Source organism: Strigops habroptila, chromosome 4 (genome assembly GCF_004027225.2).
Source record: "Strigops habroptila isolate Jane chromosome 4, bStrHab1.2.pri, whole genome shotgun sequence".
Classification (NCBI taxonomy): domain Eukaryota; kingdom Metazoa; phylum Chordata; class Aves; order Psittaciformes; family Psittacidae; genus Strigops; species Strigops habroptila.
This window is the reverse complement of record NC_046358.1, coordinates 73,905,274-73,932,020: the sequence shown is the minus strand read 5'-3', so window position 1 is coordinate 73,932,020 and position 26,747 is coordinate 73,905,274. Positions and strand designations below refer to the sequence as shown.

Here is a 26,747-nt window from a genome sequence, read left to right as displayed (position 1 = left end):
CGTCAGTTGCTGAATGCCACCATTGCAGTTGCAGTTCTAAATATGTGTCTTTTGCATTTTGTACTTCAGTGAGCCTTCAAATTATCAGGTATGTTAGTTGAATTCAGTAACTGATGTTTTATGATGACACTGTTTAAATCTAGCATGAGAACACTGCCTTTCTTTATTAATCCATTTATAGTACTCGTTCAGTCTGTGGCTCTCCTGTAACATCAGTTAATGTGACCTTAGCTTATGAAAATTTTAGGCATCTGTTAGCTTACAAATTGGAGTCTTTGCGCAGTTTTGTTCCTCGCTCTGCTATTTCATTGCAATTTTCATGTGAGAACATACAACCTCTGCTTATGACTGCATGAGTGAAAAGAAGTCCACGTTTCTAATGCTCACTCACCATCTGTTTTTCTTACAGCTGGGCCTTGAATAATTGTCCAGTAGCTGATGGACTGAGGGTAGGCAATCTTTTCAGGGTTTTCTGATTCATTTAACCAGCTTCCCTGCCTCAAGAGGAACAGTGCTTGTTTATTCGTATGTATAGGGTAAAAAGCTATACTCTGGCAGATAAATTATAGTGCCCTGTTAAAACAAATAAAGGAATTACCATGCTACGGACTGTACAGTGCGGCTGCATGTGCACCTCGGGGGGCAGTGTGGCACTCTCTGGGAATTCTGTGTGGGAATAAAACCGACCCCCGGGTGGGAGTGTAATTGTTGAGTCCGGAAGTAGTGTTAATGCAGAAGTAAGGAATGATGTCTTGATGTGCTGTTTATCTTGATTAGGGGGTGAATAAGATCGTTTCGTATTCACCAATAAACTTCGAAGCTGGTATTCGAGACTCCACCTCTGATTCAAGACAAATTTACATGTTGACAAATCTTTTGTCTCACAAGAGCTGTTTTGTTGTTTTCCAGAGACTAATGAGAAGTGGCTTAGAGATCAAGTGCTATAGCAGTACTCATTCTGAATAAGAGCTAGTTTGGGGCATTTAACGACAGCTTGTCAAACAAAGTCTCTTCTCACAATAGCAAGAGGAGGTGCTTTAGTTAAGTGCTCCCCTCTTTAAATACTAGAAGAAAAAAAGGGGGGGCGATGGGGGGGAAAATACCAACACCAAACCCCTTCAGCCAACCAGAATCAGTTAAGAAGGTTTCTTGCTGCTTTGGAATATAAGAGCCAGAGCAGTTGCAAAGGAGCTTCCACGTGGCAGACGCAGGTGAATATTTTTAGCTTACAATCATTGTTTTTATAACTGGGCTCTTTGAACATTTTAAAACACTTCAGCTGAAAAGTGATGGCTGGATTTTCTGTTGTGAGCTCTTCGTAAGTTGTCACTCTTCATTGATATTTGCTAAATATGTGTGTGGATGGTCATTTTCTGAAAAATGTGTGTGGTGTGGTATTTTATGCCAAGGAAGGTTCGCGGCGGTTATGTAAGCAGGGGCTTTCTCAGGGCAACTGGTCGTTATTTCATTCTGTTTGTTTAGATTTTTGACCAGTAGCCATGCAGTACTAGATGATGGAGATTTTTCGTTTCAATGAATGTACTTCTGAACTGGTAAATAAATACTATCATCATGTTAATATTAATTCTGTTAAAGATATTTTTTAAGTATTTAATAGGTAGTATAGATGAAAGTGATGGAAATTGTGACACTAGAATTTATCACATTCCTTTGTAGAGTTAGAATAATGTTCGTGGAAAGGAGAAGTCAACACCCTCTAAGAATCCTTCAAGCTTTCCTGCCTTTTAAAGGTGTATGTTCGATTGATTTATCAGGTTTAAAGTGTGATGTGTAGTACAAGAGCTCTCCTGAGGAACTCCTGTCATTTCTTTACTAGCATTGCTCATTTACCTCTGAGTTGCCTAGTGCAGCGCCATTGAGTTCTTTTACATTTTGCTTCCCCTCCTACTCTGTCAGTGTAGCAGCCCAGTGAATTTAATTAGAGAAAATAGCATATCTAATATCTGTAGTATTCTCAGTAGTTGTAGTTGGGCCTTTGGTCTTTTGCACTATAGCAGGCTCCAGCTGTGGAGAGATCTCACTGTGTTTTGATCCTGCTCTTTCTCGTTGTGTTGAACACATGCAGAATCAAAATTAGGTACTGTAGTAAGAACTGAAGCATTCAGTGAATTATTTTTTGTTCACAGTGAGTCACTGACTTTTATTTTTTCCCCTAGATATGGAAGGAAAATGTGTGGTACTTCAGAATAGAAGTACTTAAGATGTTCAGATGCTCATGAGTAAGAATGCAAGTGCTTTCATCTTAGATAATTTTTCAAATTTACCTTTTGACCCTTTATATCAAATCACACCAAAAATTGTTGGTCTTCGTATCTATAACAACTTGAATATGCCTTTTTTCTAACTGTGCATAAATTTAACAGTATCATCTTATAAAAGATTTGTGAGGTGTGTCTGTGCTTCTTATGTACCTTGCCTCAGTTCCTTACTGATTTGCACTAACAGTATTATTATTATTTAGTTTTGAAGACTGCTTTTGATTTGCTTCTCATTACCTTTTCTTTTATAGCTACCTGCATTACGTCTCCTGTGGCCAGTAAGACGTCTATAAATTAAATAGTTAATTGTGGGTATTGATTATGGGCATGAAACTTTCATCACAAACAAGGAGTGATAAGAAGTTTTAAAATACAAGCTTATGTTTTCATGATGGCAATGTTTGTTGTAAGACACTGTGAATTTAAAGTATTTGTTTGAAATAAATTTCAATAATCATTACAGAGGGAGGCAAAAAACCTGTTAAAAGTTCTCCCAGAGAATAAGATCTCATCACAAGAGAGCTAGTGTGAAAATTTGGGGGTGAAAAGAAGTCAGGCAGCCCATATATCCAGTGACTGTCCCCTCCTTTCTTGAGCTTTTTTTTTCCTTGTCATGTGTTAGTGCTTTCTCTGGGATGTTACATGGCTGCATAGCTCAATTAATGCTCTGTGGCAGGAGGAGGAAAAATTGTCTCTCTCTTGTCAGAAGTGAAGTTATTTACTTTCAAAAGCTGACAGAATAGCACTGCAGGGGCTTCATTTATTTCCGTTCAGAATGTCATTATTGTGTAATGCAGAGGGACTTGTGCATGCATTGCAGGCTTATTCTTGTAAAATTTAGTCTGCTGGATGGCTGCAGAAGTGTAAAGTGGCACACTGGAATGTTACCTTGTTCTGACTTCAGCTCATTCACTTTTGCAAAGCTGCGTTCCAAGTGTCTTAAGTATGTGCTACTTAGATGGCAATAAATTCATTTGTCGGTGATGCTGATGCTTGATACATTTGGAATCATGCTCTGGCCCAGCTGAAAGACTGATGGTACCCTTAGTTACCTTTATAATATCTGTTATTTTTCCTGATGGGTAGCTTATGGTTTTAGACTGCCTTTTCAGCATTGCTCTCTCTGTCATACTCTTCAGTTTTTCTAAGTCTAGCCCCAAAAGGAGTATTTTAGTGCAGAATGTTTTATGAAGACTACTTGCATTGCATACTTTGGGAAAACATTCAACCTTGTTGTTGTATTGTATATACTTCAGGGGCAAGATAAGTAGTCTAGATGTTCCCTATCCAAGTTCAGTGTGTGTTGCTGCAAAAATACAAGAGTGCGATTTCAATAGTTTTGGTTTATTTTTCCTTTCCCATTGCTACCATCTTTTCCAGCACCACTTAGAAAACCATGCTTAGCACATGCACATGAAACTGCCTGTTGCTCTGTGGAAAGATTTTTGGTACACCTAAAGTAAATACACTGATACAGCTTAACTTCACGATTTCCTCATGCCCTTCTTTCTGCCTCTTCTTCAAAAAAAAAAAAAAAAAAGGAAAATTGTTAAGACTAACCTCACTTTCAATAGGTTTTCTCAGTTGTTTTTTTCGGTTTAAAGTGGTAAACTAAACACTTTAAAAGTTCAAAATTTATTTAATAATAGTAGATTTTATTTGAACACAGCCCGTTTTAAATGAAGGGAAAAGGATTGCAGTTCTAAATAAGCTTGCTTGCTTCTTTCCTTCTTTTCCTTTATTTGCAGACATAGAATCCAATAAATTTCTATTGCAGTTTCTGGGCTTGGGGGAGAAAAAGGAGAGGAAAAGTACAAAGCTATTGGGAAGCGTCAAACACAGAGAATGATGAAGTACATTTCATAGCAGCCAATTCCAACCCCAAAATCCCTGTTGTGCGGGAAAGCTTTCCAGCTCACACAGGAAATTCAGCCATTGCATGGCATAGTATTAATGATTTATACACACTGCACCGCTGCTTTTGTTCACTAGCAGAGCCAGGTTGTGTTAATAAAGGAATTTCAGGGAAAAGGGTCCCAGCATGCTGAGTTGTTTTGCTCAATGTGGTGGATGCTGCCTTCATAAATCAGAGGAATTTAGTGCTTTACAACCCTTCAGAGGTACTGAGGGTGGTGGTTTTTTCTTTTTTTTAATCTGATTCACCTAGGAATATTTTCATTTCTATAAAGAATGAATGAACTACTGGATGAGATCTCTCTCAGCTGTTACAGGGTTGATTGGTTTGCTTCACAGTGGCTTTATACTTCCATTTGTTTTCCATTTGGTATTTGTGCTTTATGGTGTTGTCTACGGAAAGAGGCTAGCATGGTTTTATTAACATAAAGAGATGCAGATCACATTATATTCTGTTTTGTCTCTCAGAAATAACTGAAAGTGTAAAAGCAAATATGTTTGCAGTAAACAAATTTTGTATTCTTTATCTAAAATAAAAGCATTAATTACACTTATTAAAGCATTTATCCTTTTAAAATCAAGATTTTTTTAAATTAGCAAAAATATGCTTCCATGTTCTTTTGCAATAAATGTGTTAATTTTCAAAGTTGTTTTTTCATCTGGAAACTTTGTTTCCTAATAGTAACTGTAGGATTGGGTATGTAATTTTGTATTAATTTACGTAATGATTCTGTTTAGATAGTGGATTGATATTGATATTACTGAAGAAAATATGTGTCTGCATTTGATTATAGAAATGAAGATAAGGGTGGTTTTGAGAAAAGCTCTCAGATTCTGTCATGGAGTATTAAACAATGTTATTGCACACTCTTCTAGAAAATAAACACTTGGTTTAGTACTTAGAGAATCTCATCTTTAATTTCCATTATTCTTTTGCAAAGGTTGGAGGGTGAGGTGGGTGTAGAAAATAATTACAGGGAATATGGTTTGCAGTTAAAGGGAATCTGGCTTTCCAGGGGAACCTTAGGACTTAGTATTACACAGCAGGCACGGTAGTTTTAGTCTATTTGGATCATTCAGAGTCATTGATTCATGTAGCTTTTGCTTACAGAAAATATGACTGCCTGTCCTGGCTTTGTTGCAATAGAAAACATGGTTCCCTCCCACCTCTGTGGAAGACAGCAATGTAGAACTGGTGCTGCAGAAGTTAAAGCTACTTAATGCTGAGAGGAATTTTGTGTTTGTAGTTTGTTCTGTAGTCTGAAGCCAGATAAAAACCTTCTTTTAAATTTTCATCACTGGTTTAAATATCACAGATTAATATAAGACAGGTGCCCAGTAATTGAGGTTTATGTTTATAGAGTACCATTTTTGTATTTGTTTGTCCTCTATTATTTGAGTGTTTCATTGTATTTAATTATGTCTGTGAGGCATAAGACAACAGTCAACATCTGCTCTATTGTTTCTTTGGTTTACAGATAGCTTTGATGGGTTATTAAACAATCTATTTTTCAAACAGAAAACAGGGATATAAGCTGCACTCATATTATGTAATTTTGTAAAGGTACATTATGTAATTAGCTGTCTAGTATTTGCACAATAATCTTTTACTTTGGTTGAATAAATGCTATTCCATTTAAAAATACGCAATGATCTACAGCAGTTTTTATTTTATAGTGTACTTCTAGTTTATAGTATATGGGTTAAGTTGATTTTGCCACTACTAAATTGATTTTACCATACATTTGATATTGAAATGATGCTCTGGAGTTGTGAATGGTAATACAAATATTAGAAATGTGTATTAACTTTCATTTATTACTGAAACAGCTGCTGATGAATTCCTGCTGCTTACAGAAAAAGTATTCATTAACTTGATTTATTTTTAAGTACAAGTTTACACTGTTGCTAGAGCATCAGTTGGGGAGAGCAGGGCTCAAACTGCTTTTACTCTTGCAGGTCTTAGGGCAGAACAACCCTTGGTACTCCACTGCCAAGAGAAATTGCACTGTACAAGAATGGAGACAACACTGTAGAACTTGACTCTTCTACAGATGGATTTCCTGTTGAAAGAGTGCTTGTTTCATTCCCTGTTTTGAATTTCTTTGTTTTAATGTACCTGTCAGCTGTTCTAAGTCTCTTTGTGTAATGCTGATGTCCACTATATTCACTCTGGATGGATGAAGGTAAATCACTGAAAAATTCCAACTACACAGTATGTGATCGTTTTTGCCTCAAAAATAAAATGAGACCAGACCTTCTGTAGCTTTTATCGTTGCAGAAAGTCACCTATTAAAATGCTTGGGAGCATGAGTTTGTAGTATTTTGATGGCTGTTGAGCAGCCACTCTACCAGTACAGAGCTACAGCTGCCTCTAGCTGTTTCATGTGTACATCCTTTGAAATGCTGTTAACGTAATGTGGTGGGTTTATGTACACAGGTTTTCCATTGAATAAAATTGTTTAATATCATTTTAACATGAACTAAACTACTCCTTGTATATGTTTAACAGAATTCAAAGGGGGAGGAGGGGTGGAAAATGTAGTAAGCATAATTACTCAGAATAGTCCACATTATTAATTGTCATGTAAGACTGATGTTCCGGGTGCTTGTTTAAATGTCATTTTGCAAAATGGCATTCAGGTTTTAGCATAGAATGAAAATTCCTCACTTTTTTGTGCAAGGGCTTGTCAGAAATACTTCATCATCTCCCTCTCACCTATCCATGTGCATCAGCAGCAAAAGATGTGAACGGAAAACAGGGATTCCAAATCTGTTCCTTCAAGTATTGGTAAATGCTCCTCAATAGATTTGGAGGATTACACTTGCAGTTTTGGCTCTGCACAAACATGTAACAAATGGAAACTCCAACAGGAGCTTGTAAATACCGTTTTCTAACAAAAGAAGGAATGCCAGGGTAATGCTGTTTGAACTTGGAACACTTTGAAAAAGATGTTTCCAGAAACCCACTGTGGGGTGGTGGTGGAACTGTGATTTTGTTTGTGGGTTTTGTTGGGTTTTTTCTATAATGTTTCTTGCAAAATGGTTTGGTAAGGTGCGTCTCTTAGGAACTGCTTGTTATAAACAAACCTGTGTGATTGTATACAGCCGAACCAAGCATGCAGCTGTCTTCAAGTGCATGTGTGGGAATGGAGCATTCACAGGCTTTTTCCTGGTATGTAATGCAGAGATGGATTTTAATGGGAGAAAAAAACAGGATCGGAATTTCTGCTGTGGTAGATCGACAGAGTTTATTGACTTCCACTAATTAGGTTATCCTTGGCTTTGCTGTAAACTTCATGCATTGTACAGTTTATATGCATTTTCTCTCATCATCATGTTCTTTTATTTTTTGCTTGAGAACAGTTTTAAGTGCTTATTTGCACTAAAATTATACAAGTGGTGTGTGCCCACTTCCAGCAGAAAATGAACTTTGAAAGTGCTTTCTGGAAACGCTAAGGGAAAGTTATTTTCACAGATCTATGACTGAGTTACAGCAGGCAGCATCTGATCTGCAGAAGTGGCAGACCCTGGTTATTTGTATAGCGTTACAAGGAATTAGGGCTACAGAGCAGAAAATAGTTCAGTGTTTTGTTTGTATGATCTTAAAAAGCTAATCAGGAATGAACAACAGAGGGTAAGAATTCAGGAAATGTAGCTTTTTTTTACTAGTACCGCAAATGGCCAAATAGATTAGTAAACAACAAAAGTTTTGAACTTCCGTTGCTTATGCACTAGTACTAGATGACTCAAGCGTCTGAGGAAGCAGGCTGTGATGGAAACCTATCGTTAAGAAAAAAATAAAGGGAATTATAAGAACCTTTGAAAATAATTTCTGTAAGAATTCACTAATCCCGGTTGACTCATTAATTAGTCTGAAATCTGACAATTCTGTAGAAGCAGCTACGTAGCAGTTTTCTGACATTGCAATACCAGAGAGATATTCCAATAATAGCACTTACAATCCAGATGTGCAAAAGCAATGTGGGAGCAACAGAATATCAACTTCCAGTGCAGTTCATGTTTGTTGAGCAACACAAGTCAAAACTTGTAGGGAAATATTAAATTTCTTGTTTTCATTTGTTCCTGATATTCAATAATGTGCATTTTGGTGTTTTGCTTTTTTACTCAACAGTATCGTGGGTTGCATGTCTTCTGGTTAGGGACAAATGACTATTGAGAAAAGGTAAGAGGCTCTTGTCAAAGAGTTTCAGTTAAGTTTTTGGTTTCTGATCCTCCTATGTTGCATTGCAGGAGAACTGGGCATATCTCAGGTCTTAGGACTACTTCTTGTCTTATTTCTTGCAGTAAGAAAATCTTACTCATATCCAACTATTAACCTTAATGTCAGCTAAAGTACTGATTTCAATAAAAATAGAAGTAATCCTCTGCTGTTTTCCTTCTCTGCACAAATTTACACCAGTCCTTGGCTGGTGTGCTCCAAGGGCACTGACAAAGGTTGATTAAAACCTAAATGAAGGTGAGATTGAAAAGGCCATCCTTTCTTTATTCCCTTCTAATATAAAATGAAATTAACCAAAAGTAAAAGATGGAGCCTTGGACGACATGGTCTAGGGTGAGGCATTCCTGTCTATGGCAGGGGAGTTGGAACTAGATGGTCTTAAGGTCCTTTCCGACCCTAACCATTCTATGATTCTATAAGTAGAGGACAGGAAAGGCATTGATACAAAATTGTTATATTTTTCTGTTCTTAAGTGCTAATTCTGTCCTATGTTGTTTGGATCAATAGCACGGTCCCCAAAGGTTTACATTGTCCTCAGGAAGTTGTTGTGAGAAAGATTAGAAATCAAGTATTTGCCATGAATTCAGTATCCACCATGGCTGCTGAAGAAAATCACCTGTTTAATAGAATAGTTACTTAGGACTGGAATGCATAATAAATAAGTAGAATATTGTCTAAGAGGTCTTGGGGGATGGGAGGAAAGAAAACGCGTGATGTGATTCTTTAAGGTGACATCTATTTCCTGTATTACCAGGAAGTTTTGTTGAAGCTTAATCCAAGGAACTTTATTATTTCAAAGTAATTTTACTGTGTATTAGCTGTTTGCGTCAAGATGCCTGTAGAGAGTACCAGAGCAATTCCCCTCACCTTGTCAGGGCCTCAGTCACAGACCCTCAGGCTGTGGGAAGAAGAGATCTGACCCCTCTGAGAAAAAGGCAGGTACTCCTCTGCCATGTAATCTGTTGGCTGGGTCAGCCTGGAGAATAGCTACCTGTAAGACATCAGGCTGAGCTGAAGAGTGGTGCCTGAATTGCTGAATGTGGGATAAAGTGTGTCTCCAAATAGTTGCATTAGGAGATACCTACGAGACTGAATTGACTTCAGACATAAAGTAGCAAAGAAGTTGAAAAAGCTTTTTTAACTTTGTGGTATTCAGATTTGGAGGCAAACTTCCTATCTACTGTGCCGTCTAATGCTTGCAGCCAAATCCTGCCTGCCTCAGATGCTCCTAGCATCTAGTTCTTGGCTAAACTTCAGTACTTAAAAACTATTGCTGATCTTTTGAATAGAGCTGACTTAGAGCTTGCATTACACTGAATGCCTTCCAGTCTTGATATTTTATCTCTGGAGAATATGAAATTTGTCAGTTGTGAACAGACATTCTCTCTTATCCTTTTAAAGTCCTGTAGGGTCTTTATTATTTTAGGGTTTGAAGAGGTTATTTCTCCAAGGCACCCTGCTCACTTAGGATATCTACCCTATGCTGGTTTCTGCAATCAAACCATTGCATTTGGCACAGTAGGGTGCTTGAATGATGTATTTATACAGGCAGGAGGCATGATTTAATACCATCTCATGATTCACCATGCAGTCCTATTAATATGAACATTACTCAGGGGAATGAGTAGCTGTTACTTGTCAGCAAATCCCGAGTGTGTTAAGGGGGTGAAGCTGTATTGAGAGATCCTCACAGTGATACTCTGCTTTTCCCAAGGGAAGCGAATGAAAACTGTACTTTGATGAGTAATGAACATGCGAATTGGGGTCAAGAAGAAGTCATAGCTTCCTGTGATAGAGTTGTCAGAGGAACCTGACTTCAGCAATAGAGAAGTCCGTTTGACCAGATTTGGCAATAAAAATACGTGGCTATCTATCATCTCCATGCAAACAAAAGATAACACTGACAGGGAGGTGGCTTGTCTGTTCTAGAATACACTGTTACATTCCTGAGATCCTGTTTTATGCATATTGGCATCAACAAAACAACAACCATGAACGATACGGGGTGAGACTGGTGGTGTGCTCAAGTACTAGCAAAAATCCTGTGTGGAATGGGTGCTGAACTGGCATGGCATTGCTCGGGTATGTCACTGGGATTCATTAAGAGTGGATGTTGATTAGAAGTCAGTCTATTCCTGATTTGCAAGAAAACTATTATTTTGTTGCTGCTGGTCTGTATTTGCAAATGAATGCACTCCAAGGGGAAGATTAGAGCCTGCTCCTCCCTGTTGGCAAAATACATGAAAAATTACATATTTCTTGGGCATCTTTTATCCAGCACATGAAAGAGAAGAATAAATGAATGAGAATTGAGATTGAGATATGTGAAAGTATGATAGTAATTCATATTTTGTGAAGTACATATGTATAGTCTGACATTCTTAAAAATCAAGATGTATGTGGTATTGCTTATCATTTATGCCACTGGAAGATACATGTCATTTTCAGTAGTTTGGCTGTGTAGCTTTGTGATGTCAAACAAACACGAGATCTTGAAAGTGTCTGTTCTACATTCATACAGAATTTTCAAAACTGCTTAACTTCACATAGATCGGAGGCTTATCTCAACTTTTAAGAAATGGCAGATAAACTCAAGAGCAGAGTCATGGAAGATATCTGAAGTAGCCTGGAGATGGAAAAGAGTCTATTCTCAAATAAGTCAGTGGTGGAAATACGATGGATTTGGGACACAATCCAGCCAATAGTAATTATTAATAAAAGCCAGTATGGAACTCTGTAAGAAAAGGAAAGCAATGTAATGCTCATAAGAAAGAGAATATATTTGCATCACATCTTTGATGTTGTGAATAAGTAGCTATGCACACATGTCAAAATCAACTCTTGGTAGTTAAAGCAATAGTATTTTCCTTCAGATCTGCAGCTAACTTTTCAGAGTGATGCAGGACAATAGGATACAGAGAAACTCCCTTCACAAATGGAACTGTAAAAGTGGCTTGCATCAGCATGTGTGCTGCACCACTTTTTTAGAAGGTGATTTTCTGTGTGACTTCTTGATAGGCTAATGTTATCCTTCTTCCTAGTTCAGTGCCCAGCACATCAAATAACTAAAGTTCCCAGATTCATCCTGCTTTAATTTTGATATGAATGCTGGCACAAGAAAGAGAAATCTGGTTGTGATTCAGAATCTTTCTAATTCATATGAAAACACAGATAAGTCAAAAGGCGCCTACAGCTCTTTGTTTGGTTTGATTTTTGGTTGTGTTTTGGTTTTTTTTTCAGGGAGTAGTGGTTCACAGATTGTTCCCTGGTTTTGAGCCATGATATGTATGGATGATGACAGATCCTTATGTTTCTGTGGTAGCCAAAGGGAAGTCCAGCCACAGAGGCATCCCTTAACTGCATTTTTTTAACCTGCTTCCTCTCTCTAGCATACATTTTTTCCCCTGCATAAGTAAATGTGTTTTGTGATTCACTGAAGGGTAAATCATTCTGTCTGCTATCAGGAAACAAATATATACCTCTAGCAATGTAGGCTAAGCAGGAACTGAAGGCTTCTAAGGATGGAGAAGAGGACAATGTAAAAATCTCTGCCTTCACGTGTTCCTGAAAAGGTGGAGCTAAGTAGGTGTATACCTTATGAGTGTGTGTGTTCTTCAGCATTACTGTCGTAGGTGGAGATCTCCCTATAGCAGACACAGTTCTTTTCAAAAGAAATTTATATAGTTTAAGTGGATATGAACATACAGTTGACCTGCAGAGGAACAGGGGTATTGGTCATCATGCTACTCAGCAGTCAGTTCATCCCCCAGTCAACATTTTCATGTGGTATTCTGGCAAGAGGAGGTTTTATGGGCTGAAAAAAAACCTTTCATTAAATGTTTATAGTAAGTCTTACCTGGTATCTGGAAATCATGGGAGAAAGCATTGATGTCATTTTGTGGTTGGGAGGTGAAGGGGTATAATATTCAAGGCAATATAAAGAAGCTATCAATCTTGGAGTTGGTCACAGTGGTAGTTTGGGTAGGAATACGCTGAAGTGAGCACTTGAAGGTGTTGACAAGTACCATATAGTTGCTGAGGTAGTAAAAGGATGTGTTGTGGGCCCAGGCAAGGAAAGGAGAAGTGGTCTTTGTGGGAGCATTCCAGAAAAACCACAAAGTAAACATGCCATTCTTTAGCCAGTGAGATACTAGAGCAGTGGGTGAATCACTGCACAGTACTAACAACTAACCAACTTTGGTTAGTCAAACCAAAGAAAAAGGAATGGCCATATGCTCAGAGAACAACATTTGTCAAGATACTGCACTTCAAGTAACGTAAGACCAATTGGCCTATAATGTGAAAGCCTGGATTTTTCTAGGCCTACAAATTGTTTCCCAAATATGCTCCCTATGTTTTTTGCGTGAGGTGATTCTCTCTGAGGCTTTTCTAGTCAGCAGTATTGTAATTACTTATCTCTACCTTTGAAATCTCTAAATTTGCCACCATTAGATATTTAAAAGAAAAAGGCTAGAAAGTCAAACTTTAGTGGAACCGAGTCACTGTTACTTTCTGGTTGAAAGAATCAGCTAGCTCCATCTTGAACTGCAGCTAGTTTTTAATTGGCTCCTAAGAGCTAATGTAATTTTCAGATAGAAATTTTAAGTTCAGAAGAAAAATATGTTAATACCAAATGTGCTGTATCCCACAAGAGTTCCACAAGCTTGAAAACGATGGGCTTTCGCACTTGTAAGCAGTTTCTAATCCTTGCCCTATATACTAGTATAAACTGAGATGCTTAATAAAAGTCTACAAACTCTTACAACATCCACCATACTGATATCAGTAAGAGATCAGTAGATACCTTTGATTCGTATATGTGATATTTTCTACTTTAAAAGTCATTAAAGTGTCCCTGTTGTATTTTGGTTCTGCTGTTAACTAGCTTAGGGGTTGGCTGGGAAATTGATACTTGGCATAAACAGCTCCTACATGTACTTAAAGCTTTACTTACAAGAGTGGAATAGAGTCAGCAGCTGAGGACGGGGATCAAGTCTGGATAGCGCCTCTGGTGACTTTGAAGAGCCTTTGGGTCCCAAATTGTTTTTGCAGAAACATGGAAATAGTCTTTGGAAGATACTCTTTTGGAAGTGTAGTAGTTATAAAAGTAGCAGCAGTCACAGTGGGTGGGGGGGGGTGTGAAGACATGCAGGACAGCTTTTTCTACATACCGATATTTCATTTAACACCTCAGGCAGTGGTAATCAGTGGCAGCTCACCTTCTCTTTTGGAGCACGCATGGTACTGGTCTTGTAATAATTTAGGGACACCAATATGAAGTTACTGTGGGTGATGGAAACTACCAGGAGGCTTGGAAACTGCTTTATCCTCTCAGTTCTGGATTTTCCTTTACAGAAAACCACTGAGAAATCTTAATGAGAAAATGGAGAACATTTGGAGAATAGGAAGGGTGGCCAGAAAATGGGAGACTTGAAAAAGAGCTTGAAGGAATCGAATATGATATAGCATAAACCATGAAGAGGGTGCCAAAGTGGTCCCTGAATTATTTATGATCTGTGAGATGAGAAAGTTGGGCCAGTGTGGAAGGAAGTAGAAATCATTTGAAGTTTGTTGGTGTTGTATAGCACTTGGAGGAACCATTGTTTGTGGTGTTCTGAACTAGTTCTAGGCATTAGGAAGAGCAAATTGTTTGGCAGAAAGATGCTCCAAATAGATTACTTTTGCCAGGATCCAGTTAGAGCGTACATCACTGATTGGCTGATGACTGCATTGCAGGGATCTGCCTTCTCCAGGGAGCATGGCCGTAGCAAAACTAGGCATCTGCTTTTGTCTGGGGGAATATTTTGATCATTGTCTATATATGCCATTTAGGTATTATATGTAAGTGAGATCAAAACCTTGGTCTGTCTTGCATAATTTCAGGTTTTTTGGCCTGAGCGTGTAGCCCAGTTTTCAGGCATCTTTCTGGCTTGCTTTCTATGTGCATCTGTACTGTACAGCAGTCTTCAGTTCCTTCCCATTTCAAATTACTTTTTAGCAAGTCCTTAGTAAAATCACTAGCACTACTGTCAGTAGCTTCAGTTCTGTGCTAAAACATGAGATGATGGTGTTAGACTGCTGGGCCTGAAATACTTCTGTATTTTGTGACCTTCTAATGTTTTCTTAGCTTGCTTAACCTGTGGTGGTTCACCTTTAAAACCTGCTTTTCATAAGTAATGCCTGCCTTTCAGCAAAATTCTGCGGAAATGAAACAAGATTGTATATTTTGTGTTTGTATGTATTTTATATACAAAATTAGCTTTTGTCTATTTTCTTGTTCTTTTCTCCTGTCTTCTGTTTTTAAAATCAGTTTTCAGTTTCAGAAAATCCTGGAAAATCTTTAATTAAAACAAAACACGCAAACCCTCAAGCAAAACAACAAACCAAAAAACCCCAGGGTTTGGAAACAGGTAGCTGAAAGAAACATGTCCTCTATTAGCATACTGAAAATGCCTTAGCATGTCATTTTTTCTAACAGCATTATAATTTTCTAGAATGTAATGGAAGTGAAAGCTGTATAGTTGTTTAAAATAGATGAGCTCCCCTTTTCCACACACCCCCCCCCCCCCTCAATTTTTTGCGGGGAGTAAGAATCCTGGAGTAGGCAGGAAGTAAGTACAGTCACCGTCAGTGGCTTCAGACAGGTGATTGATGTGCATGGTACTGACCATTCTGGCTTTGTCCTTGCAAAACTACTTAGGCCCATGCTTAACCTAAATCTTGCTAGAGGTCCTGCTAACGTGAAACAAAATTATTAGTATATTTAATACTCTTTTGGCTTATTCTCTGAGTCCTCAGTACTCTTCATGGTCAAATTTCATGTATTTAGTATATTCTTGCAGAACAGGAGTGACCGTTAATGCTAACTAGCAGTGAACTGTAAAACTTGAGACCAATTTCCTTTTTGCGTGGCTGGGAGGGAGAACAACTGTGTTGGTATAAACTAGTGAACCTGATGTAGTTGCATTGGCTAAGTTCAGAATTTGGCATGGGGCGGAGATGCAAGTAAAGCTGTATTGTACTTCTGTGGTTTTGATTCACAGAGGTTTGTGCGAACTTAGGTAGCTGGTGCACACATGGGACATCATCAAAGAGCCCAACCAGAAAGTCAGAGCTTGGATTTGGAGTGCCATACACCTATACATTTAGAAGCATGTTGTTATAGTGAGGCAAGCAAAGCATCTTTTCGTTAAAACAGGTAACTACATTTTACTTTCAAAATTTATTTTTATATATTATAATCTGCAATGTAGTAAATATAAATGCTTTTTAGAGATTTGGTATTTTCATTATTCTTGAATGTTTATACTGCTTGCAAAGGACTGGAAGGGTCTTCCTGTAAGTTTCTGAGTTCACGCTATCACTACTACTGGCATAATAATTTTTTTTTTGTAAGCTAGTCTTTGTTTTTTTTAACTTGGAAGGCTGTTCTAGACCCTCACTTAACCAACACCAAAATACTTAAAAAAATTAACTTGAAAAAAAAATTTTAGTCCACATCTATTCTTAACTATTTTTTCCTTAATTTTTAGTGTGCCAGGATTGTCTTTAGTTTAAACAGTCTCTTCCTCCTACTGTTTTCTTCCCCATTCACAGATTGTTTTGCTAGGATAAACAAATCAAACTTTCTTAGGTTCCTGTTACAACATAGCAGCTGCATTCCCCTGAACAACACAAAAATTACTTTCTCTACAGCTGTTGTAGTTGAATTTGACTTTTTTTCTCTCCCCCCCCCGATGAAGACAGCTGTATGCTACTGGAAGTATCTCTAAGAAATTAAGAAATTAATTGAGAAATAAACCTGATAATTTGCCTTTTTGTATTTGCATCACACTAGGAGCAATGAAGTCCTGCTTCTCTTCCTCCTGAGTTTAGAGCTGAAGTCTCTGTTATTAGAAGCATGACCTTATGTTTTGTATTATTGAATTTCATCCATTTCTATTAACACCATCCTTAAGGTTGAGCAATTCTTTCTACATAATATTCTTATCCTTGTCAGTTTTGACAGTGCCTTCCAATTTTATGTCATAAGGGAAATTCGTCAGCATGTTGCCTTGTGCCAAAATAATTAATGAAAATGTTAAGCAAAACCTGTCCCAAAACAGATCACAAAAGAGCTTCTTTTTGAGCCTGTGCTTCCCTGTACAAAAATGAGCTTGCTCCTTAGGTTTTCTAACATTTTATCAAATATGTACGTGCCGAAACAAGAAAATTGCTGTTTTATAGAGCAATTTGACAATCCTTATTTGTGTCAGTTGTCCTCCTGGTGTCATTGGAATAAAGCTTGCAGAATCCATGTTACAATCTCCATTCCTAGCTGAAAGAAACCTTTCTCTTGAAATGCAGCTCTTTTAGACTAAGCAAATAGGTAACAGTTAAAATTAACTTTTTTCCTAAACAAAAGAAATACTTTTTAAGTTAATTATAATGGCATGTCTCTTTCTCATGCATACCTTTTGTTTATATATTTCTGTATGAAAGTAATAACTTGTGTTGGAATTTATGAAAATCTTTTGGCAGAACCCACGATTTGTCAGCCTACTGTGTGCTTAATTCAACTGCAGGGTTCTGTTCCTTAATAAGACAAGGGCAAGAAATATGATTATTAATAAGTAAGCATAGTCAGATAAGCAGTGTGAACAGCATTATCCCCAATAGAAGTCAATCAGTTCTGTAACAGGAGATGGATCTAGGTAACCATCCCTTCATCATGTGACAATTGCTGTCCTCATTGGCAGTCTCTCAGAAGAGCATCAGAGAGGGTCACAGTTCAACATCTAAAGTTACTAATGGTGTAAGGTGGATAGTAACGAGGGCCAGCATGCAGCTGCTAAGGTGGTAGACTTCTGAATCGAGTAACATGGCTGCCTTGATACATGAGAATCAATTACTGAAAACATTTCAAGGTGGTCAAAATGTGACACTAAATAATTGAGTATCACATCATAGAATCATAGAATAGTTAGGGTTGGAAAGGACCTTAAGATCGTCTAGTTCCAACCCCCCTGCCATGGGCAGGGGCACCTCACACTAAACCATGTCACCCAAGACCCCGTCCAACCTGGCCTTGACCGCTGCCAGGGATGGAGCATTCACAACTTCCTTGGGCAACCCATTCCAGTGCCTCACCACCCTCACAGTGAAGAACTTCTTCCTTATATCTAACCTAAACTTCCCCTGTTTAAGGTTGAACCTGTTCCCCCTTGTCCTATCACTACAGTCCCTAATGAGGAGTCCCTCTCCAGCATTCTTGTAGGCCCCCTTCAGATACTGGAAGGCTGCTATGAGGTCTCCATGAAGCCTTCTCTTTTCCAGGCTGAACAGCCCCAACTTTCTCAGCCTGTCTTCATATGGGAGGTGCTCCAGCCCCCTTATCATCCTCGTGGCCCTCCTCTGGACTTGCTCTAACAGCTCCATGTCCATTTTACATTGAGGACACCAGAACTGTACACAATACTCCAAGTGAGATCTCACAAGAGCAGAGTAGAGGGGCAGGATCGCCTCCTTCGACCTTCTGGTCATGCTTCTTTTGATGCAGCCCAGGATACAGTTGGCTTTCTGGGCTGCAAGTGCACACTGCTGGCTCATGTTAAGTTTCTCCTCAACCAACACCCCCAAGTCCTTCTCCGCAGGGCTGCTCTGAATCTCTTCTCTGCCCAACCTGTAGCTGTGCCTGGGATTGCCCCAACCCAAGTGTAGGACCTTGCACTTGGCTTGGTTAAACTTCATGAGGTTGGCATTGGCCCACCTCACAAGTGTGTCAAGGTCCCTCTGGATGGCATCCCTTCCTCCAGCGTATCAACCGAACCACACAGCTTGGTGTCGTCGGCAAACTTGCTAAGGGCGCATCAGATCTTGCCTGCAGTTAGTTGTATGGAAAAGGAATTCTGCAACAAAATCAAGTAGCTGAAATTAGTGATATGAAGCACCCTGGTTATTCAAAGACTGTAGGAGAGGATTTTTTTTTTTTTTTTTTTTTTCACTTGTAGCATGAAGTTTTAAGCAGCTAACTCATTTTTTATTAAATTAAAAAAGCCTTGCTCAATTGCAATTCTTGTCTTTAGTCATATCTGCAGTAGAAAATCCATTGCATATGAAACAGGTGTTTGACTAAGTTTGTTTTGTCTAAAGTAAAAATGAGGAGAATGCCTTACAAGTGCATTAAAAAGCAAATCTGTTTTGTTTAGGGGGGGAAACAGCCTAAATATCATTCTTTTGTCTCTTTTTACTAAGAGTGTAAGTTTAATTGGAGAACAGATATGAAATACTCTAAAGGTCAGATTCATTCTGTTTTAAAAAGCTACGATTAATGTAACAACATAGATGATGTGAAAGGTTAGAAAAGCCATTAAAATATAATTTACACTAATAGAAGTAGTTAGCCTGCATTAGTTAGCTCAAATATTCAAAGTAAGTAAGAAAATGAATAAAAAAAAAGTGTATGTATCCAATGTAACAGACTTAAGTTTAAACTCTCACATTAATATTGTTTAACAGCTTATAAATACCATGAAACATTTATTTATGCAATCATGATAAGCCTGATTATTTGTAAGTGGCTTCTAATATTAACTGTTGTCATGTATATGCCAGAACTAATAGGAAAATTAATTCTAATCCATAGATCTGTAGAGAGTTTAATCTGTATGTGTATAGTATTTAAAAATCTGAACTGATAAAGAGTAGTTGGTTAGTCATGTTACTTAAGTTGGTCCCAAAATAGCAGCTTCCTTTTTTGGTAGAGTTAGGTTTGCAGCTGTTGTCTCTATCTGTTGTCTCTGAAGAAAATTTTAACATTAAGAGTTGCTGACGTCAATTTTTTTCTTTTTTTTACAGCTGATGTGGGCTTTGCCCCTGACAGAAGTTATTTGGTTCTAGCTCTGAGTTTGGAAGAAGTTGGTATATAGATTTTCCCCTAACTTTCAATTGATGTGTTTAGCTTTAGTGGGAGTAATACTATCACTTAAACCATGTTGTCGTCTCAAGGAGTTTTGCTACATCCATATGGAGTGCCAATGATTCTGCCGGCAGCACCATACTTCGCTGGACTTGTTCAGGTAATGCAAGGCCACTTCCAACAAGCAACTTAACTCTAGTGCACTTAGAGTAATAATTGGAATTTTTATGGTCGAGAAAGCAAACACTTTTAATACAGGCAAAAGCTCTCATGTAGTCAGTGAGAAGACAGTAGGAAATCAAAAAGATGGATCACCCTAATCTGTGTATTGACATCTCTCATGGCTGAATAAATGGTGTAGTTGAGCTATATTTGCTTGTATTGATTTGTCTGCTGTTTAACATTCATGCCTTTGCTTCACGAGGTTGACCACAGGGCAGAGGATTTGCTATCCATTCTAGGTTTCTGAGGGAGTCAGCATTCCCACGGCAGGTCATAAGACAAAGTAACTTACCATTATGTGTTTAGGTTAAGTGTTTTAGCACAGCAAATATGAATAGTGTTAAATATGCATTAATTCATATGTTATGCATCACACTGAATGAAAAAGGGTTTGTGTTTTTGTGTGTGTAGAAATTTATCACCTTCACGGAATATTTATGCACATCATATGAATTCTTTTGATCCCTGAAAGTGTAAGATCTTGCTTCAGGGCAAGAGTTCTGTATTTTAGAAGTTAACTGGCAATTACTAGATTTAGTTGATGTTGTGTTGTCTGGCTTTGACTTTATTTTTATCAGTAAGTGGTACTACTGAATTATCTGCTGCTAGACTTAGGATTTTGAGTAGATTGTGTAGATGCTAATTAAGCAAAAAGTATTCTGTTGTTTACAATATTAGAAGACATTAAGAAAGAATTCAAATACCATTTCCAAACATTAACAAAATTAAAAAAACAGTGTACCCTACAAATGGCGGTAGTTATATATTGTGCATGAACAGGGGTGAGATGTGCACCTGTATTACAGCATTTCTGTGTCATGCTAGTGATCAGTCAGATTAAGGGTGGAGGAGAGGCGAATTTTCATTATACTCCTTTACTACAACTGCTAGCTGGCATAGAGGGGACAGTAACACCACAAAACAGGGTTTTTTCCCATATAGGTCCCTTCAGTAATCGAAGACTGAGTTGTGTTCTTCACTTTAGGCTTAATATCAGACGCAGATGTCTAAAATAGAAATACAGCATTGCACAGTGGCCATTATCAGGTATCGAAAAACTGTCTTCTGGGACAAAAAAAAAAGCTGGTGCCTTTTTTTTTTTTTTTTTTTAATGCAGTGAGACACAGTAGCACACTTGAACACATCAAGTAGGCCTTCATATCCATTAGAATTTGGGGGTGAAGGTCGGATGCTGGAGCTCAGTCAGACCCTGTGCCATCCTGTCCAATAAATAATTACAAGCAAATCGTGCCTTTCACTCCATGCTGATTGATGCTGAAATTGCTTTTGAAAGTTCTCATAAGTTCCTGTTATAGATTAAGTGCCGGTGTAGGAAAAATAACTGCACCCAACTGAAATGGGTGAATGTAATCAGGTTTAATGGACTCGAGAGCTTGTTGGGAATTAAATAACTATTGATTTGTTGGAAAGTTGCTGTCATTACAAAATGCCACTCTGGACACATTATCCAAGCAGATAGATTAGAAGAAAGGCCCCTTTGAAAATTCAGGATGCCTTATTTCAATCTTTTTTTCTTTTCTTTCATTAGAAAGATATATCTAGGCCTATGCTACTCCATTAGCATAGGTCTGAAATAGTCAAGCAATCAGAATTGTTCTACGAAAAAATAGGTATATTTACAGGTACAGTTGAATAGGTGTTCTTTGTATGGATACTTCTCTAGTCTCTTCTCTCTCTCTCCCTAATGTCATACCTGAAAATTTCATTTTGGAAACAAAAGGTTTGAGTTACTGTCTTAGTGGGTGAACTAGAACATTAAATGGTTTAACCACTTTCTCACCCCAAGTTTTTATCTGTGTTTGCAGTATCTGCAGTCAGCTTATGGTACTAGAATGCTTATTTTTTGTCTCTTAGAGTAAACCTTAGTGTCCAAAATAAAAAATGCAAAGGGCACTTGATAGGCATATTTATATCATCCTCTTGTAAGCTGTAATTATATAATGTTCAGAACTTTACTGGAAATTTTCTTCAAACGTATGCCTTGATAAACTGATTAGGCAAATGTTTTTTACTCAGTTGCAGGTTGAGAGCCACAACCCTGAAGCATTTTCGAATACGAGGCAGTTTTAACATTTTAAGAGACTTACAAAGTTGCAATTTATTTGCATGGATTTCTGCAGAAAGTAGATGTATTTCTGATTAGGGATTTCCCATGATTTCCAATTGGATTTACACCAAGATTGTGTATAAGAACAGTGTAGAGCACTGCATAGGGATGTGGGGAACATTTCAGGTTTTTTCCATGTTTTGTGTTTCGTGGTTGAGCAAGAGAGAGCTCAGATCTCTCTGAAGGACTGCTTGTCTTCAGGGGTTCTGCACCTTCAAGCACTGTATGTGATTTTACTTTATGCTGTGTATGTGCAGCCTTTTCCAGCCTCTCCTCCTAAATCCGTCAGTAAACCCTATCCTACCTCCTCCGCTTGCTTTTGTCACACCTGCTTGTTACAGAGTACAGAAATGTGTGAAACTTAGAACACACGAAAAAGGGCATATACTGTGGATACATCTCTAGAAACACTTCAGATAAACAGTCATGTGTGTTTTCTAATTGCGTGTATTACTAAGATTTGTATTCCTCTTCCTGAGGTCATATGTGTCGTGGTTTAAGTCCACCCAGTAACTCAGAACCACGCAGCCGCTCGCTCACTCCCCACCTTCTTCCACGCCCCGTTCCTGGAGGGATGGGGACAAGAATTGGAAGAATGTAGCTCCCACGGGTTGAGATAAGAACAGTCCAGTAACTAAGGTATAATACAAAACCACTACTGCTACCAATAATAATAATAATGATAAGGGAAATAACAAGGGGAGAGAATATAAAACTAAAAGGGGAAAAGGTAAAGAAAACAATAAATACAACTGATGCACAATACGATTGCTCACCACCTGCCGACTGATTCCCAGCCCGACCCGAGCAGTGATCTGGGCCTTCCGGGTAACTCCCCCCAGTTTCTATACTGGGCATGACGTGCTGTGGTATGGAATACCCCTTTGGCTAGTTTGGGTCAGGTGTCCTGTCTCTGCTCCCTCCCAGCTTCCCGTGCCCCTCCTCCCTGGCAGAGCATGAGACTGAAAAGCCCTTGATTGGAGTAAACATTACTTAGCAACAACTAAAAACATCGGTGTGTTATCAGCACTGTTCTCAGGCTAAAGTCAAAAACACAGCACTGCACCAGCTACTAAGAAGGAGAAAAATGACTGCTACAGCTGAACCCAGGACAATATGTTTGAGAGAGATGATGAAAAATTGAATGCATGTGTTCTTGAAGAGAGAGGAGGTAGTTGTTCAGAGTTACAGATACATCAAAATGTATCAAATTTTATTAAATATACTTGCAAACTTAGTTTTATTTTCCAATAAATAAATACACCTTTAAAAAACTTATTAGAATGATGGCGTTATTATTGCCTATGATTTCTTAATACATTTTTGATGAGAAAAATAAAATATCTTCTCCCTTCTGGGTGAAACTGTAGGAGGAAAAAAATCACATGAAAGTACAAATGATGCATAAATAGCATTATGCCTCATGTGGGTGGAGAGATGTTTTCTGACTTGTCACAAAAGATGTGCTGGTGGCTTCGCAGGCTGTCACAATTACGCTGCCATGAGGACCAAGGCAGGTACTGCAATCCAGCAACTGCATGTGCTGTGGGCAGCAAGGCCTCGGTGTCAAAGCTGTCATGCTGTTTCTCCTCGCAGGAGAGTTAAAAAAAATGTCATAGGGGATTAGGTGGCAATCCAGTAAAAGACTTTGTATCCTGCCCTTGGTTCATAGCCCAGTTTTGTCATTTGATTCCCATGGAGGAGCCCTTATGTCCTGATAAGAAGTTGGTAGGGTGTGACGTGAAAAAAATCCATCTGCATTGGCCCAGGTATTTGACCATTGTCCTGTTGCCCAGAATTGTGGCTGTGTGCTACTGCACCATCTTACACAAGTGAAACGAAGCTCTCTATATCATTAAAGTGCAGCAGCAGCAAAAAACCAACTTTAACATTTCGTAAGAATAGTATGTTTTGTAAACATATATAATGTTAATATATAATAAGTTAAATGTCTCCATATTAGCTTCATCTTTCTAGGTTTTGAGTGGTTTAGGCATATAAATTCTTTGCAATTACTCTGGATACATGGAGTTATTAGGATTATGATAAAATATTTTAAAAACACAAATGCCGTATCTGATGTCTGGTGCTGGTTGCTGAAGTATTTATCACATGGCTGGTCTAGGTGGCTCAATTTCCATTTAGCAGAGAAAGAACAGTTCACATGCATTATTATAAAAATTACTAAAGTTGAAATTACTTAGACTTTTTTGTAAACTAGTGGAAAATTCTAAATAGAGAGACAGTTCTATGTAATACAAAATGAGCTACTTAAATTTCAGAAGTAAAAATATGGTGGGGTTTTTTTTTTTTAATATGGTTAGTATTTTTTAAAGCATGCTTTTATTTTGGCATAGTGACCAAAAAAGCTTTAAGAGTTCCGAAGGTTTAAGCTTATGTTCATTGCTAAAGACTTCAGCCAGCTAAGTTAAACCCTTTTTTCTCCTTTCATTTGCTGATTTATTTGTGTGGTGGAAAAGGCGAGGCAGAAGAAAAGTAGGAAATAGATGGTTGATGATTAACTTTCTTAATAAACTGGTGATTATAACTGCATAATTCATGAACTTAAATTCTATATAATACGTATTTTTTAATTGTATCTGTGCATCTGATTTTCTATAACTGGTTAACTAGTGTGTTTGACTGACAACTGGAAAAGTGGTAATCTGGAGACAGTTCCATTTTATTTTAAGGCTGAGAGAATTGCCTAGAATATGCTGTGAAAAGTAGTGGTGCAGACTTCTTCACAGTTCCATCTTTACCCGTCTGTAAAATCCTTATTTTAGTGCTGTATTGGGAAGTGCTAGCAGTGAATACATTCAGAATACTTGTAGATGCTACTGTATTAAGCAAATTCATGCTTACTTTCTGGTAGTCTAATTTTGGAAAATGTTGTGGATATGTTGTGTGACCTTACATTAAAAAGTCTTCTGTAATTTAGAAGTTTTTATTTGAGTACTGGATTTTAAATAGAAATGATGAGAGGTTTTAATTCTTCCCATGTTGCCTGAAGTGGTGTAGAGTTGTTTTGGTTGTGTTTTAGATTATGATCTAGTGGAATGCAGTGCATAATTTCTGCTTACATTGCCTGAATTGCCTATTTGAAATGCAGTAAGTAGATGACTTACCTTAGATGCAGATTTATTCTGGCCTGATTGTGGTGTTCTCTCTCAGCAGGTGATATGGGTCTCCTATTACTAGTACTGTACTCCCAGCGCTTTGTGAGTGGAGGACTAACATGTTTTACTACTGCAGTCACTTTTCATCTGAGTGTGTATTTTGTTCTATTCTTGAGTATATCTCAAGTTTCTTCTCTCAGTTTAAGAGTTGCAAAGTTTTTCTCCCTTCCGTATCAAAAGTCCTTTTAATCGGAGATACAGGGTGGTGGTAATGGTGATGGATGTGGTCTGTGTTTCTTTGTTTACAAAAATTTTCGGTTATCAGTGTTTAAACCTGTGGAAATCATAGAATCATTTAGGTTTGAAAAGATCTTCAAGATCATCAAGTCCAACCGTTAGCCCAGAACTGCTGAGCCCACAACTAAACCATGTCACTGAGCACCACATCTACATGTCTTTTAAATCTGTCCAGGGATGGTGACTCCACCACTTCCCTGAGCAGCCTGTTCCAATGCTTGACTACCCTTCTGGTGAAGAATTTTTCTTAATATCCAACCTAAACCTCCCCTGGCACAATTTGAGGCCGTTCCCTTTTGTCCTGTCACTTGTTACTTGGGAGAAGAGACCAGCAACCTCTCTCCATCTGATTTTCAGGTAACTGTAGAGAGCAATAAGGTTCCCCTTCAGGCTTCTGTTCTCCAGACTAAACAACCCCAGTTCCCAGAGCTGTTCCTCATGCAACGTGCTCCAGACCCTTTACCAGCTTTGTTGCCCTTCTTCAGACCCACTCCAGCACCTCAATGTCTCTCTTGTAGTGAGGGGCCCAGAACTGAACACAGTACTTGAGGTGCAGCATCCTCAGTGCTGGTACGGGGGGATGATCACTGCCCTTGTCCCGCTGGCCACACTGTTGCTGGTACAGGCCAGGATGCTGTTGGCCTTCTTGGCCACCTGGGCACAAGCTAGCTCATGTTCAGTTGTCAGTCAGCACCCCTAGGTCCTTTTTTGTTGATCAGCTTTCCAGCCACTCTTCCCCAAGCCTGGAGTGTTACATGGGGTTGTTGTGGCCCAAGTGCAGGACCTGCCACTTTGCCTTGTTGAACCTCATACAGTTGGCTACATCCCATCGATCTAGCCTGTCCATATCGTTCAGTAGAGCCTTCCTACCCTCCAGCAGATCAACACTTCTGCCCAACTTGCTGTCATCTGCAAACTTACTGATAACTCAGTTGTTGTTCCAGATCATTAATAAAGATAATAAGCAGAGCTGACCCCAGTACTGAGCTCTGGGGAACGCCACTTGTGACCAGCCACCGACTGGATTGAACTCCATTCACTACCACTCTTTGGATTTGGCCAGTTTTTAACCCAGTGAAGAGCACACCTGTCCATGAGCAGCCAGTTTCTCCAGGAGAATGCTGTGGGAAACATCTCCAACCATCTTAGATGTGTAAACTGTGAACCATGTAACCCAGGGAAGAGAGTGGCTGCCAAAATGCAAATAGAGAATCTTAAATACAAAATTAAGGTTACCAGCAGCTGTGCAGGTATGCATCAGCTATCTTCATTTTTACTGGCAGTGGTACTACATACAAGCTTGTTTCAAACACTTTGTGAACAAATCATGTCAATGCTTGAGAACAGGAAAGAGAAAAATGGGAACTACCAAATATTTTACTTGTCTTCCATCCTAGAGAAAGATCTTAGAATTATATTAAATCAGAACCTGAACATAGGTAAGAATTCCAAAGAGTGATTTGAACAGTTAAAAAAAACCCAAACACAAAAAACCCCAACGAAACACAAAAAACACCCCCACTGTTAGGCTTTTTTAAACTTTGTAACCACATAGTTGGTCAAAAGCAGGGAAGATGACATTTAGTTGAGAAATAAAAGGTGACTAGAGGTAAAGAAAAGCAGGTCTTCCTGCATCTGTGAATGGTCT

The 26,747-nt window shown here is 38.4% G+C and overlaps 1 protein-coding gene across 38 annotated transcripts in view; it reads left to right on the top strand.

The window, feature by feature from the left end:
* Positions 1–26,747, top strand: part of RBFOX1 (RNA binding fox-1 homolog 1) — a 1,252,174-nt gene that overhangs the window by 981,292 nt on the left and 244,135 nt on the right. For 6 of the 38 annotated variants that reach the window (XM_030482300.1, XM_032919868.1, XM_030482301.1 and 3 more), the window contains 2 exons: positions 15,480–15,634; positions 19,273–19,493. The exons of 31 other annotated variants lie outside the window; for them this stretch is intronic. In XM_030482300.1, the coding sequence (XP_030338160.1) occupies positions 19,407–19,493 (87 nt within the window). In that variant the 5' untranslated portion in view covers positions 15,480–15,634; positions 19,273–19,406. The remainder of the gene's footprint in view (positions 1–15,479; positions 15,635–19,272; positions 19,494–26,747) is intronic. One more of the 38 variants, XM_030482302.1, reaches the window with a different exon arrangement.